At 36.8% G+C, this 16,858-nt stretch overlaps 1 protein-coding gene across 2 annotated transcripts in view; it reads right to left on the bottom strand.

Annotated features, from left to right (window-relative positions):
• Positions 1–16,858, bottom strand: part of MYLK (myosin light chain kinase) — a 125,019-nt gene that overhangs the window by 39,231 nt on the left and 68,930 nt on the right. For both annotated transcript variants that reach the window (XM_003207685.4, XM_019617231.2), the window contains 5 exons: positions 16,604–16,720; positions 15,013–15,102; positions 5,150–5,200; positions 4,106–4,233; positions 725–878 (listed from right to left, as the gene is read on the bottom strand). In XM_003207685.4, the coding sequence (XP_003207733.1) occupies positions 725–878; positions 4,106–4,233; positions 5,150–5,200; positions 15,013–15,102; positions 16,604–16,720 (540 nt within the window). The remainder of the gene's footprint in view (positions 1–724; positions 879–4,105; positions 4,234–5,149; positions 5,201–15,012; positions 15,103–16,603; positions 16,721–16,858) is intronic.

Here is a 16,858-nt window from a genome sequence, read left to right on the forward strand (position 1 = left end):
GAAGCAGACTGATGTTTTAACCAGATCTCAATCTCTGCTTGTAGAAATTTCTTAGATTTGCATGGGAATCATTTGCTGTGTATCCATGTCAAGATGGATTCATTGCCCGTTGCAAAACTCAGTATCACAGCCTAGATTTCTCTGATACTCACCAGGGCAGCAGTTAAATCTCCAAACACACTGAAACTGTTTGCCAGTCTAAAATTATCTGTAGCTGTCCACAGTCCACTACAACAAACTTGATGCTCTAAAGCTGTCATCTGATATGGCTTTTTGAAATTTTAAAATGCTCTCACTCTCTCATAGCTTATATGCATATTTAAGAATACACGTGTGATACAGACATCCAAATATAAAGGGCTTTATATTCAAAACAGACTGTCTCTACTCATCGCTTTCTGCCCCTATAAAACAAGTGGACAAAGGTAGGAATTGCAATTACAAGGACAAGACCTCCCTCCTCCAAGCAGCGGGATGTTTTCAAGTTTCCAGTTTAAAAGAAGCCATCTCAGTCCTTCCTAAACCAGCACTTCTAAAATTTGCAGTCTGGCAAACATCTGATGTTTTTTTAAAGAATTGGGGTTTTTTTGGCTTAATTCTTCTTAACTTATCTGATGGTTTTATTTATTTGTTTATTTTTTTGCATATCATCATGTACAGTATGAAACAAATACAGAGCAATGTCTAGAATAAGTATAACTCTATATCATTATTACAGACTCACCAACAACTGTAAGGTTGACTTGTGCTTGTCTGCTGCCAAGTTTGTTTTCTACAACTAGCGTGTAACATCCACAGTGTTCCTGCTTTGTCGATGATATTGTTAGCTTGCTGCTGTTTTCAGCATTCTCAATTTTGATATATTCATTTTCTTGAATCTGCCAAGTTCAAAAAGAAAAAAAAAGAATCTCATAGGAGGAATTTCTTTATCTTCATACTTGTAAGAGCTCAAAGTACATAAAACACAAGGTTAGTATAATGATGGTCATCTGCAGATAACTCTATCCAAGCAGTGAGTATGTTCAGCTGGTAAATAATGCAGTCTACTCAAATCATCTAGAAATGCAGTGGAATGTTACAATAGCTCTGTTCCTGCAACAGAAATAAGGAGCGTTGATGCTTGTGGGACTCCACTAAAGAGCAGGGGCTTTGCTTTCTACCATCTCTTCTACAGGTTTAAAATGCACACTGTGTAATAACCACGCAAAAAAAATTTGGTCTCACATATCTCACAGAGATCACAGTGGCACAAGGGTTCAGCCCTCATCATTCTAATTCATTTGCCATTCCAAATGTGTAAATCATCCATAGCTGTGACTTTTACCCTCTCATCTCAACGAGCCTTGTTCTGTAGTTCAACATAAATCACAGTAACAGTCTCATGGTTCTGAACAATTGAAGATGATGTTGCCTGAAATGGAGATATAATGGTACAGCTGTGCAGAGAGAAGTACAAACTGCAGATTAGCCATCATAAGGCATATTTATTTTCTGGACCGGCAAAACCTGAAATCTCAGCTAAATACCACAGGCATATTAAGAACTAGCTTTTAATTGAAACAAAGCTATCATAGCATAAATGGCCAAGGAGACTTAGATTTTAGTCAGTATTAACTGGAGACATGAAAGATTATTTTAAAACTCATAATGCTACACTGCAATTATGGAAGCTGTACCCTGTGTTCTTATGAAGCAGACAACATAATGTCAATGCCCTTCTCCTACCACTTCCTTCTTAGATAAGAGACTCTTCCAACTATTCTCAGAATTTCAATAAAAATGAAGGCTATTTAGTTTGTCGTATCTTGTCACATATATTCAGAGAATCAGAAATTACAGGGCTAAGAGAGGACTTGCTCTGCTTTCTCCTAAGCTGAGATGAGACATCCACATTGCTATATGCCCAGAAGTAACCTGTGAAAATGGTTCCTACAGTAATTGGAATAGAAAATAACTAAATGGGATTATGTAGGATTACAGTTTAAATTACTCTGAAAGTTTTTCTTTTCCCCATGATCTTCTGAGATTCTACACTGGTTTGTAATGTTTTGCTTCATTAGAAATAGTTAATGAGTAAGAGAAATAAAATAATACACTGGCTAGGTTAAGAATCTCCAACAACTGGTGGGGTAAAACAATTCATTATCTGCTAATAGAAGAGGCTTTCAGAAGCTGTCTGTTTTAGCTGATGTGGCTCCAGCATCACTCCACTAGATTGCTGTCACATACAATTATATGGGTCATCCCAAGGTGACATTTCCTTTGTTTCAGCCAATATATTCATCCAGATTACACCTGTAGGAAGCCACTGTGGCATTTTTGAACCTGAGGGAATGTGAGGAAGGAGCACAGAGGGGATGAATCCCTTCTGCTTACTGCACTACACAGTGGAAGGGCTGAAATCAGAATTAACCACTCACTGGCTTTGCTCAAACAACTACAGATAGTCCCCAGGAAGACTGTAAGAACACGACAGTGATTTTCACTGTTACAAATGGAAATGGAACAGAGTCAAAATCATCTGCATGTATAGAAATAGAAGAAATCCAGGAGAAAAAAAAACAACATGTGATGAAATATATGTGAAAAAGAAATTAAAATAATTATGCAGCAAAATACATAGTAATTGGTTCCCAATTTAATTAAAAAAGTGAAATACTGCTGCCCTCACTTATCCTCCTGCACTGTTTATGATGCTTTTTCTTTTCTATATCAATCCCTTTTCATCCCGATATTCCTGAAAAAAAATCTCATTGTAATGTACAATTTTGCAAATCTTTAGATTGTCTCATAGAAAATAATTAAGCAGGTATAAAGATGATTATTTTAACCATCATTTTAGAAATGAAAAAAATCACACACTATGAAGCTGCTATGGGTATGATGAAGTGCTGGTCTCTACTTTCATTTAGATTTTTAATATAAAAATGAACTCAAAATCTATGTAAATAAGATTGTTATATTTGGTGATGAATACAGAAATATCAGAATATATCAGAAACCTATGAGGGACACACTGCATTGCTGTGCCAAGACAGAGCTCAGCAAAATAGGGAGTTAAATATCACTTGAGGGCTGTTACTGCAGAAACAAGTAAATCTTTTTTAATCTTCAATCTTTACACTAAAGAATTTGAAGGAAATTCAGGAATTCAGGAAGAAAAACCCAAGAACCTAGACCATATTTTTTCTCCTAAAGTAAGAGGTTATTTGAGGTTAGCAAAGATGGACCTTTTGGACTAGCAGACTGTTTTGAACTCTTTCAATTTAATGCTGACCCATCTGAATTTACAGTCTAAACTTCCTTGTAGGAGGAGCTGTTTTTGTTTATGTTCTATAGAGTGGATAGTTAGTTCAGAATAAAATAAACACAATAGCAGCTACAGGATATATTTATATTTGCTCTATCCTAACACAGCACTTGCATATTGCATTGTTTGGTTTCAAGTGTTTTAATTATTCATTAAAGAAACTCTTTTTATAAGCTGCCTTTATGGACACGTGCAATGTAATTCAAGAGAAGTAATTCAAGTAGAAAGAATTCAAGCCCAGGGGATGAGAGGAGCACAACTGCTGATTTGCCTCGTATGTGACATTTGTGTTTCAAGATATTTTATTCAAGATTTTTACACCACCTTTTGCCCTCTGTCATTGCTTTAGACTGAGCATCAACGAAGAAAAGATTGCTTCTAAAGGAAAAAAGTATTCCCTGTGACAAATACATTTCAGGTACCATATTCTTTGCATCACCTATAATTTAATTACATGCTCCAAGGATTTTCTCAAAGAAACAGTCATTTTTTTATAGAGGCAGAACAAGCAGCAATGAGTATTAACTGTAACAAGAAATATTTAGGTTTGTTGTGAGGAAAAAGACATCTAACACTGTGGATGTTTAAGCACTGCAAATAGGTTGTCAATGAAGGGTGTGAAATCTCCATCATTGTAATGTTTTCAGCAACAGTGAGAAAAATATGTCAGGAATGACATGAACACTGCCAGGTCCTGGAGAAAAGAAATGGATTCTCCATCAATGGCTTGATGGAGTTCCTGTCCAGCTCTATTTTTTTTTCCCCAGTTGTTAAAGAGACCAGAAAACAAGTTACCTGCTTACGGAATTTCATCCAGGTGCAAGTTATGGGTGCTGTTCCTACCACTTTGGCAAACAATTCCACTGATTCACCAGCACGGACTTTTCTGTCTTCTGGGAACTGAGTAATCTGAGGGGGAGTAGCTGATAAAAACAAAAAACACCAGCAATCCCTTTATGTTACTATACTTTCTGTTTTTCTTAAAATTCAAAACACATTTCTCTCTCAGCTCAACAGTTTCAGAGCCACATCTGAAACAAGGATTGGCACACACCTGTTGTATGCAATGAAACAACATTGTAAACATTATTCATTCCACTGTAGAGAAGCAATAGCAATGTACACATTAGCATTTTGCTCATACAAGACCAACAAACAGAAATACAAAGGCCAAAGCTGCTAAAACTGTTCACCAGTTCCAAACAAACAGTTCATTTAATGTGCTGTAGGATTCTCCTTCACTTTGCATTTTTGAAAAGAGGTCCCTTCTAGCCTCATCTCAGTTTGCATATGCTGGCAGAGTCTGCAAACTTGCTTCATAATAACAGCACTCAGAAAATCTAAAACTTGGTAGCTGCCTTTGACCATCTGTGTTCAGTGGCCAGGTGAGCTTCATGTGGGACATCTATTACATAGGCACAGAAGGAAATCATCTTTGATTTTTCAGCTTCTCAGTGGTATATGCTTATGCAGGTTTCGCATCCTGTGATACATAGAAAAACCTTTTAACTGAAGGCTAAGCTGTGTTGTGGATATTCAGAAGGATTGGAGTTACAGTGCTGACAAGCTATAGAATTTTGCTGTAGTGTATTCAATAGCAGGAATTATTTTTGTATGCTCATGATTTAAATTTTAGCCAAATGTAACTTTGTGAACAAGCTTGTAAAACAGGCTTGGCTTTCCATTTTTCTCCTCACAGAACATAATACCCACCATTTAATCACATATGCACAATAAATTCAGCAGGTAAACAATTGTACTTAGGAGTGCATTGACCGATGATTAAAACTGTAATGGTTTATTATTAATTCCTACAGGATGATACATGCAAATGATTACCTGCTTTTGGAGGAGTCTTTGGAGCTGGTTTCTTCTTCACTGTTGCTTCACCTAATTATATTAAAAAAAAAAGTTAATTAAAAGTTTTGAGTTTTGGAAGGAAGTAGATTAACTGTGAAGCTTACATTCATAGTGATGCTTTGTTTGTACTTGGAAATCTATTATGTTCTTGCAGCATATTAAACTAATGGAATTAAAATACTTAAAAAAACACTATTATTCTGAATGATTCTCAGAATATTCACAGCTGAAACTAGAACTTTTTAAAAGAGTCAAAGTCATCTGCTACACATATCCCATTCTCCATCATACTCCATTTCTCATAGCAGCTTAACAGGGGTGAAGACACCGGTCAAAGATCCACTTCATACTGAACTTCTGCTAAAATTTCTAGCATCATCAATGCTCTATGAGCTCAGTTAAAGTTATACAGTGAATACCACATGCTACTTCTTATGCCCCGTGTGAGTTAGCAAAGAGACATGTACTGGCAGTAAATACTCATATCAGTTCCTCTGCCACATCTTCTTCCTTAGGTAGGGACAACTTTTGTTAATATTCCCAATGAAAGAGTCATATGCCCCAACATTTGACATCTATGTACCTACATATTGAGAAGACAATGTTCTAGAAAATTGTGAATGGTAAGTAGAAAAACCACTGAGAATAAAAATAGGTAGAAAATGACTACTTATTATTTCTCAGAAAAAAGAAAAAGAAGGTATTTAGAGGCTACTTGAACTATGAGGAAGCAGCTAAAAAAGAAACAGAAGTGGTTTTAAATGTGGCATGCATGTTATGTTCACAGACAAGTAATGTTGTGCATGACAGAAACATAAAGAGGTTCAAAAGGACAAATTCATAAGAGTTACATCTAGCGCTGGCCATTAAATGTAACGGAATGGAATGCCTTCAAACCACTGAATTCCAGAAATGGAGGAAATAATTCCTTGTGAAGCACTCTCTTTTTACCCACTAAAAGACTGTCAAAGACGCTTAGATTAGGTGCCTCTGCTCTGAGAGGATATTTCTTCTTTTCTTGTGCTCAGGTAGGCAGCTTGATTGAACCAGTCTGGCTACTAAGATGTTATTTTCTGCAGTAGAGGCAGTATCTGCCATGTGCTTTTGAATATCGGGCAACATCTCTATATGTGCATAGTGACAGCCATAACAATCTCAAAAGGTTTGACTTGGTTCATTGTTAAAGATATTTTGAATTCAGAAGACACTGAGCAGCAAAAAAAAACAAACAAAAAAACCCCCCACAAACAAACAAAACCTCACAACCCTCCCACCAAACCAACAGAGATTTTTACTTCAACCTCCTTTGCTACTAGCTGTGCATGATATGCATGATATCCAGGCAATGTGTCCTGAGAACAAGGAGCCATGAGATGTGAATTCACTGTGGGGATCTGATGTTACAGATCGAGCCATGGGCAGTTGTGTGAATATTTATTTAATTTTTAAAGTCACAACTGATTTACTATAGGTTATTAAAAGACCAAATGTTTTAATAAAAAATAATGGTTTACCAGTCAACACCAGTGTTTGTTCAGTTCATTCTGCAGAATATTTCATTATACAATGAAGTTGTTCTCACTTTCTTCTTAGAATCTATTCTATTGCATAGCTATTTTCTCTCTTTGTATACTTAGCTTCTATGTGCTCTGCCTATATTGTTTTTGTTCAAAGCAGATGAGATACAATCATGAAGAGCTAGGATATTCTTGCAGTGCTAATGGCTGAATCAAAAAAAGAATTGGATATCTCTCAAGGAGGCCTTTCATCAATGACAGCTCAACAGCACTAATTAAAGGTTTTGATTAAGACCTTTGTAGATTTTATCCTGCCATAACAGGACCATGTCTACCATGTGGGCTTAACTCTTTTTAAACAGAGGCATTCAAAGAGCCCTACTGTTTGTTAAAGGGACTCATTATTTGATGGGTCATCAACGGACTGAGATGTTCCCTGGCTATTCTAGTGACAGCAAAAATATTTCCAGCTTCTCTTTCCTATTCAAATTCTGTGAATAAAAGCAAAAAGTGGTGTTTCTGAAACAGCTTTCCTCTTTGTCATTGCATTTTCACACCTGGAGCTGAAACTCATTTATTTCAAACTGTAGTCAGAGTTATGTAGATGAAACTACTTCTGTGATCAGGTGCCACTTGGAAGGGCTGCAGAATCTGGCCTATTGTCTGCTGTTAAACATCGCCATTAGTGAAAATATGCTATTAGTTATGCATCGGATGCACAATCTTATGCAAAATAACTCAGTTATTTAATTTAATACTACATAATTTTTTGGTGCTGCATTTGATATCAGATTCTCTCCTCTTCTCTAAACTTAGGGAGAAATAGCTGCTGGGTTATAAGAGTTATAATGACTTCTAATAGTAGTTAAAGTAATGACATGAATTTGATTAATTCCACAGTTCATTAAGCCTGATATGAACAAAGAACACCAGTGATGAGGAAGAAGTAAATGCCATCTTGGTTTGTAGATACAACAGCTACTTTTCAGAAATGTCACTGCAGACAAATAGGAGAAAAATCACTTTCCTTAAACTAGCATGATATTCACTCGGTTGTTGTAAGTATCAGGCAAGTGCTGGTGGGGTGATCTCATTCTCCAAATTCTCATGTTTCACTCTAACTCTTAATATCTCAAGAATTTTTTTCACTTGGCTGACACTGTCATTTGCTGCCTTTGCAGTACATACACAGAATGAGTGTCTATATACTCAGATACTCCTCTAACTTTCCCCAGTCTATCATCAGCCACTCCCAGTTCCTCACCCACCAATCAATTAAGGCACTGCTTTTTACATGAAAATACAAGACTGTTTTAATTTTAGTTTTTACCGATGAGGACATAACATTCACTTAGCTGAGGATATACAGACTGTCACTGGATTTCATCAAACCATGCAGACTGCAAAGGGTTGCTGAAGGTCTGGCTGAATATCCTGTTTTGCAGACACAAACAGCGCTGAGCAGAAATGCAAGGCAGGGGCAGTGTGGCAGGGAATGAGTAGAAGGATACGTCTCTGCATCCTTGAAGCTGACTTTTTTGGCAGATGACGCACACTTTACTGTTCTTAGACCATCCTTAAGAATCGCAGCTCATCTCATGCATCTTTTTGAAAGCAGCTTTTGTTTCAAAAGCTGCTGGAGACAGTGAAAAAATCTAATAAGATTAATCAAAGTTGACGAGGTCAAATGATTGTTTTCATTAAAATATTTGAGCCTCTTGGAAATGTTAGTGTAAGTCTGCTTCTGCTGCTTTTTCAGCAAAAAATACCTTTTCTCTCTTTTGATATTTACATTGAAACAGGCTGAAGCTGAAAACCAGCCTGGAAAAAAAAAAAAGGACATAATATTCCCTCCTTAAACGAATCTGCCTTCTAGAAACGACTTAATGTAAACATCACAAGGCTGGTATTTACATAACTTTATAGCCAGGTTTGCCTCTTAGAGAGCTTGTGTCTGGGGGCACATACACTAAAAAAGGGAAAGATTCCATACAGGCCGATAGCTGTGGGACATTTGGTTGTGAAGTTCTTTGCCCTGATGTTGAATTCGTGAGAGCAGATATGTTCGGAAGCCTCTTTCTTTTTTGTTTTCCTTTTTTGGAATTTTACTAAAAATAAGCATAGCCCTCCCCTGAAATGGCTCTCTGTACAACTTGCTTTCATAAAGCATGAAGTAGAACTCTGTTACAGTCTGAAAAAACAGCAGTACTCAAGATAGCATTTCCTACCAGTCCATAATTTCTGTTTTCCTTTAGTGACAAGTCTACAGTTATGTGCACATCTTCTGTATTGATGGCTTTCTGCTAGTAAATAAGCACAGTAAACACCTAACTCTGTTAAACATAAGGAGAAAGACGGTGTAACCTCTTCTTGACCAGACATCAGAGTATGATACAAAGGAAACAGGTTTTGTCTCTAACCATTTCTGGTGCTAGAAGGCATGAAGTGACTGAGACTTAGAAGCACAGAAGAATAAAATCCTCACAGTTAAGGCACTGACTTATTCCATTCTATTCTTGCTTCTCTCGCCAACTTCCTTGTTGGTACAAAAACTTATTACAGGTATTACTGAGAACAGATAAGCTGAGATAAGAGAAAGATGATGGCTAAAATTGCACTAAAACAAAACACATAATTACTTACCAACTTATTAATGCATTCATGAACCTATACTAATTGCCACAGAGAAAATCAACACTGACAATGTACCAGGACCAGTAGCCTGAAAACGACATGGTTTGAAAGCTTAATTTCATTTGATTGCTTCTCAAGAAGCAAATTACTAGTTCTGTTTCCAAATAAACATTTAATATCTAAATACAATGAAATAGAAACTCTTAAATGAAATTGAATTTGATGACATGAGGAAGTTGAAGAACTAAATGCCATACAAGTCACTTTTTTTCAGTTTGCATGTTTCAGCAGTTTTTAATGGCTTTCATTTTTCTCACTAGAAACAATCAACATTTTGTTGCAGCATCCCAAATTTAGTTTCTAAAACACACAGACAGTCCTCTAACTGAAAAAAAATCTAGCCTCCTCCATGAGAAAAAATAATCCAAGAAATATTCACTCTTGCATTTCAGTCAAAAGAGAACTAGCACACTCAGAGCTTCAGCAATGCACAGTAGTACTCTCAAAGTTACTTAGTATTTGGAACAGCTCAGCTAGAGGAAGAAACAATTCCATTGCAGTTTGTCAGCAAAGTGCTTGAGAAGTTTCTGCAGTTAAAGTACAGAAGAGGTCCAACATCAAACAGTGCTTACTATCAAAGATGTGTGAGTTCAACTGAAAGTTTTGATGGGAGCAAGAGAATGTTAGTGTCTTGAATATAGATTCCATTTTTGGTATTTCTCATATTGGTCAAGGACATCTAGCAGTAGATGCTAAAAGGCTGTGCACAGTTGTGTACAACCAACAGCCTAGACTAGGTCACTAGCCTGCTATCCAGTCTGCTAGGAAGGAAAAAGACTGTAAGGGCATTTGGACATTCAGGAGCTCTGAATTATTTTAGTGGGACAAGTTAGATGTTCTGTGCCTTTGAACCTGAATTAAGTCAGTGGACGTAGCCCCTTCTTTTAGAAAAGAAACTTTGGTCAGTATTTCTATGACATGCCACAGATCTGCAATTAGTCATCAGTGACATAACTGGGAATTGATGGTGTGTGTCACCTCCTCAGTTCAAGGCCATGTTGCAAAAACTATCCTCATTTTTCTCTGCATAAGACAATCAGTAAACATTTCTGTCTTCTTCGCTCAACATACAGCTATGTAGGATAGACCGTATGAAAAACACATGGAAAATACTGTTCTGTGCCAATATTAACTCAGAAAATGTCAGAGTGGCGTGAGCTATAAAGTAACAGAGAATCAAAATGCGTTCTGGGCCAGCAGTACTGGACTGGGCTTCGTGGAGAACAACAAATTAGTGTTTCTCCAATTGCTGTCTTCCTAAGCACAGTTGCTGAATTTTCTTTTCACATAGGAAGGCAACCAAACTTCACAGTTACCACTGCATTGTTGTTTCACGTAGCTTTGTTGTGAGGACTTGTGCCACAGTTATTCACCCTCGGATCCTAATCTGAGAAATGCATTCACCACTTCTTATTATTCAAACTTTCAGATAAATTGTATCTAGGACTTAATAACAGCTTGTGATAATCTTATTTACGTACACTAAAAGAAGAGGATTCAGATTCCCTTAGAAAAAGAGATTGACTTTTCTTTGAAAAAGTTCAGCTAGAGACTTCTCTGGCAGTGAAATTCATACTGCTCCAACACACTAAATAGAGATCTAGATACTTTGTATTCACTGTGTAGAGAACTTCTTGTTTCTTGCAGGAGTACCAAGGACTTTATGATAAAGAAAAGGGCTGAGAAAACTGGTTTGAATAGTCTCATTGAACCCTAAATGCATCTCAGAAGGTTCTAGGGACCAAAGAGGGCAGCAGTAGCACAGTTGCCAGAACACATCTGCTCCACAGCTGAGTCTTATTTCTGCAATTAAGAGAATTTCTCTGACCTGATTAGTTGCTTCCTAAGCAACATAGTTCTTCTCTTAGAAGTAGGCAAGTTTTACACTAAGGAGAAAACAATCTGACATGATAGTAAAATTTTAAAACACCTTATATTCCTCAGTGCCATTTCTCATATTATATTGAAAGAACAGAAATCAATCAAAAATTCATCAAGCTTAAATATTTAATGTGCCATTTTCTTACAATAATGTTTGCAGATTTGGATCCTCTGACAAGATTGTTTATTGAAAAGCAGATAACAGAATAGTGTGGTAATCACTTGGGTCACTGACACACAATTTTTCCATGGTAATTAAAATGCTTAGAACCTACCCCATCCCCAATTCCACATGAATTCGTAATACGACAGAGTCCTGTCCAGCATATTTATATTTATGATGTTCTTTTCCAGAAATGCCATTGTTCAGCCTGAATTAAGTACTGACAGTGCTGAAAAATCAGATCTGGTAGATAACAGAGCAGTCCTTCCCGAGGATTCAATCTGGACAGTGTCACTGATGACATTTTATTAACAACTGTCAGCAGGAGAATGCATTATTACTAAACCAAAAGTGTGCGTTATTGCTTCACCAAAAATGTCTGACATGAAAGCAAACAGATTTTATGCAGTGGCTGATATAAAAGATTTATATCAGCAAGATCCCAAATACTGCTAAATAATGCATCTAGGGCCCCTTCACTTGGAGGTATTACTTCTTTGATGTAACTTTATTTTTAACTGATCAGAAAAATTTACGCTTGTGCAATGAAAATGTGTGCTGGGACCACCCTTCAAGCATGTGCTTTGGGTATGAGAACGGCAGGTTTAACAAGTTTGTTACTCTGGAATCCAGGATTTCCTGTTAGGTTTTCATATCACTGATTATGATAAGTGGCCTTTGCCACCTCTTACTATGTACTGGGAGTAGTGCTATGAATTAGATCTTCAAAAAATAATGGGCATTTCTCTCCAAACATTTTGATTCAATGGCTTAGACTTTCCTAAGGGACAGTTATTTTTTGAAGCATCAAAACCAATTCTTTTCTTGGTAGCAATTGCTGGGATGCAGTTTCTTCCTATTATAGTACAGTCAATGAGGTAGCAACAATTCTCACAGTGAGAAAATGTCTACAAATTAATAAGCCAATAACATTCATTCTCTTTCAGAAAGAGAAGCATATTGACCTTCATTATCAGGAACTAAAAGTTCCATAAGATTTCCTGAAGATTCCTACCAGGGCAAAAATTTTGGAATCTCTTATAAGTTATCCAAAAGGAGGAAATGTTGACATAGATGCTCACCATATGAAATTTGACTTCTACTTTCTTATAGAAAATAGACAATGTGGAATATTTTTCCTGAGAAGGATTTCTTAAGATGACATAGTGTATACGGTTTCTATACCCGTACAGTATATACTGCTGTGACTTCATAGAATTCAGTCTTATAAATCCAGGAAGAATAAATAAAGTAAACCATTTATAGATTTATGAAGTGTACCCTAAATTTAATGGCATGTCATTTCTGAATTCAACCAGAAATGGCATTTCTTGCTCTTTTCCATGCCTGGCACAGGAGATCAGTGCTGTTCATTATTTTATAGATTTTATCATATTCCTTTTCAGTAATATCTTTTAAAACTAAACATTCTCAGTCTATTTAATCTCTGCTATGTAATGTCTTTATTTCTCCAAAATCTATTCAAAGAAACAGGTGGGAGGTTTAGAACTGAAAAAGTTACTCAAAATACAGAATTTATTCAGTGGCATTGCTAGGATATCTTTCCTTGCTATTTCTTCCATGTAATTCCTTCCCCTTGCCACTAGGACTCGTGAATGAGTTGATGTGGCAACAAAGTTAGTAAAAATTTATCTGCTTACTAGGTTGCGATTTCTTTTGGAAAGAACTGGCAAAGATGTACAAATAACTGAATTGTTATGCCTACTCTCTTTCAGATAAGGAACTTCTCAACATCTGAAAGGGATTTCAGTTCATACTGAAAATATGAAGTGTACTGGATCAGTTTTGTATATTTTACTCATTTCAGGCAGTCTTCCAGAGGCTGAGGATGAGCTATTAGAAAATACCCATGGAATCTCTGCAAGCAAATCCTTTTAAAATTAAATATGCATCTTTTTTATTTTTTATTTTTAAGTTTTCTAAAAATTCTTGCGAAGGCCAACATTCTCTCTGGTTACCTTGATGTTTTCAGTGCAACAGGAAAGATGCTTTAAAGGCATTTTGAAAAAAAGGGAATTCTTAAGAACAACAGTCACCGTTATTTCAATCTTCCCATTTATTTCCCATTTATTACTAAATCCAGAATTACAAACTTCTGTTTTACTCCTCCTATCCAATTTTCATCCACAGCAAGACAAGCAGTGATTCTACTAGGATGTGGATTAGGGCATGTATTCCTGTACTTAGATTTAATTCCTACTCACACGTTCTCCCAGGGAAGCTGTAACTGATAACATTGCTGGGAGGATGAGAAGAAACTGTGGGGAGTGGCTGATTGAGATTTTATCAGTTTGTCTATAAATAGCTGACAGGAAGGCGCAAAGAAGACGAAGCCAGGCTCTTATCGGTGGTGCACAGGGGCTGGACAAGAGGCAAGGGGCACAAACTGGAAAACAAGTTCCCTCTGACCATCAGGAAGTACTTCTGTGTTGTGCATATGATGGAGCACTGACACAGGTTGCCCAGAGATGTTGTGAAGTCTCCTCCTTGGAGAGCTTCAAAAGCCCCCAGGCATGGCCCTGGGCACTCTGCTCTGGGTGTCCCTGCTTGAGCAGGAGTTGGACCAAATGGACCCAGAGGTCCCTTCCAACCTCAACCTTTCTGGGATTCTGTGAAATGTATGTGCATACAAAACACTATTCAAAACACTATCCTGTGGAGCTTTGAATGGCTTTAAACTTCCTTTCATGTCTAAGAAAAAAAAAAAAGGTCGTACTTAATTAACAGCATTTCAAGCTCAGGTACAGAGGTGGAGCATGTTTGGAGCATGTTGGTATGACCTTTCACACACTCCTAAATGACATGTAGAAGGGAAAAGTTGTAATGCTCAGCAAGCAACTAAGAAATAGCTTAACCCAGGGCATAGCTATACATAAGACAACAATTCCAGAAGCACAGTTATTACCTGTGATCATCAGCAAATATAAAACTGCACTGAATCCTGACTGCTGCTAAAAAAAGCAGAAAATGCTCCATGCTGGAAAATCACATTATAAACTTTTGTTTTTCTTTTCTTTTGAGAGGAGGACACAGCAGGATTAAATATTTCATTTTCCATTAGAATCCTGTCTTTATGTCTTTTTTAGGAACTCACATTGACATCTGAGATAGACATTTGTATACTATGAGCACTTCATATCAAAAGCAGTAGTAGAAATTTCTTATTAAAAAAAAGATCACGTTACAAGATGATTCAGCAAAGATACCTTACCTACCAATGGTAAGACAATATACTGTCTACACTGGATACAACATGACTTCAGGCAAACCACTTGAGCATTTCTCTGCTCTTTGGTAGGCAGCCAAAAAGAAATCTGTGTCATAAGTTTATTGCATCATTATAAAAAACTGAGAACTGAGTGGGCTAGATCTGAACTCATGGTTTTAGCTCTTACTTCTAATCCCCACAAGACAAAAACACACTTCATAAGCCTTATGTGCAGGGGTTAAAGGAACAGAACAAGCTCCTTATATTATGCCTGCAAACAGAAGGGTATGACTATGGAATCCCAAAGCACTCGTTTGTTTCCAGTAAGAAGAAAGTAATTAAGATCTCTGTCACTTACTGCTTTCTGCTGACAGCACAGGGGGAAGTGTGGTCTTAGGCTTCTTGGTCTTTTTCTCAGCAAGCTTTGCAGCCTTTGTGGATGAGGTATCTACAATCAAAACAAATAATAAAATACAAGTTCTATTTAAAAAACAATAATGAAAGAGCTGTCTGTTTTTATATTTCTGCAGGGTTAGAGGAAATTACTGGCCTTTATTTTTTTCAAGCAAGATTTTCTGCACAAACTTGCTGAAGAATGTCACATTCCTAAATGAAGAGGGAGCAGACAGGGAGAATCTCTGTATGGGAGCAGTTGCACTGAGAGCCTGAGAGAACAACTAAAAAAGAGGCACCATCAAAGCTAGTGGGCCCATTTTGACTCAACATAACAAAGCATAATTTGCATAAAATTGCTTTAGACATGGCAGGGAAATAGGGAAGCCAAGGCATTTTTGAAGCATTATTTCACCCTAAAGAATCTCTTTCATGTCGTTCTTCTATTCCATTATTTATACAAAATCTATAGACTAGCACGCTTTGAAAATCAGCATTTCCCCTGTATGTTCCCATACAATATAGACACATAAGTAGAAGATGCAAATGTTTTTCACGAAGGTTATCCCACACAGTGCATTTCAGGTAACAAATTCTAATGAGCATCACTTGTTAGATTGCTTGATCCCAATGTTTCTCTTCAGAAGAAAGATCCCAATTCAGGATTATGACTGCAGCAATAGCTCTATCATCTTATAGCTTTCAAATATTCACCTTTCAAATTATTTGTACAGGAGATAGCTGTTCAAAATTTTGAATCTCCTACCAAACAATTAAGAGAAGAAGGCTGTGCTAGGTCTGAGTCCAGACACTTAAGATTTTACAGATTTGTCCCATAACTATTTTAATTATTGAAGTCAAATATTCCTCAGACATAATTTGAGCCCATGGGAACAAAATGGATATAATGAAATTAAAGATTATTTCTGGAATCTAAAAATCATCATCTGGGAAGCTGACAGCAGATTGAGTAGAAAGGAGCAATATGAATTGTTGTTTTAGATCACAATTCTAACTTAAAAATAACTGCTATCCTTCCCCTCTGCCAGTCATGGACATGAACTATCCAGTGGCATTCTCCTGCTAGCAAATTATCCATCTTCTAAGACTTGGCATACAAGAGTGCTAATTAATTTATATTTCCTCCCTTTTACTAGAAAAAACAAAGGACTGAAAGTCAATGCAAAGAATTAAGAAGCCATATGTAGTAGATTTGAGATAGAATAGTAGCCAGGCTTCCACTCTGAATTCTTATATGCTTTTAAAGAATGCGTATAGCTCAGAATCAAGTCCAGCTCTACAATCCTTGTGAAATACAGAGAGCAGCAGGAGAATATTGATTATTCCATAAAGCAAACAGAGTCCTTGGGCCTGTATTGTCTCTGCTCGTGCTCCTTTATGGAACACACTCAATTTCTGTACAGACTGAAAAGTTGAGAGAAGAAGTGGGCAGAGATACTTTTTGTGTATGTGGTTCATAAGGGCTGGTACTGGGAAAGTAAGGGAAGGAAGGATGAAATTAAAGAGGATTTTTCTGTATCCAGGAAACTACTTACCTTCCACAAGCACTTTGCAAACACATTCTGCTTTTCCTGCTGCATTCTCTGCTATGCATTTGTATTCTCCCCTATCTTCAGGCATGACCTTCTCAATGATTAGTGAACACAGTGTCCCTAATACAAAGGAAAGAGAAACCAGTAAGAGAGACATCATGATGCAGTCCACAAAATGAACAGAATGCATGAAACGAACCAATCCTTTCCTACAGTTGATATTAACTGATAGAAAAGATGTGTTGACCTTAATAATTT

Source organism: Meleagris gallopavo, chromosome 7, assembly GCF_000146605.3.
Source record: "Meleagris gallopavo isolate NT-WF06-2002-E0010 breed Aviagen turkey brand Nicholas breeding stock chromosome 7, Turkey_5.1, whole genome shotgun sequence".
In the NCBI taxonomy this organism is placed as follows: Eukaryota; Metazoa; Chordata; class Aves; order Galliformes; family Phasianidae; genus Meleagris; species Meleagris gallopavo.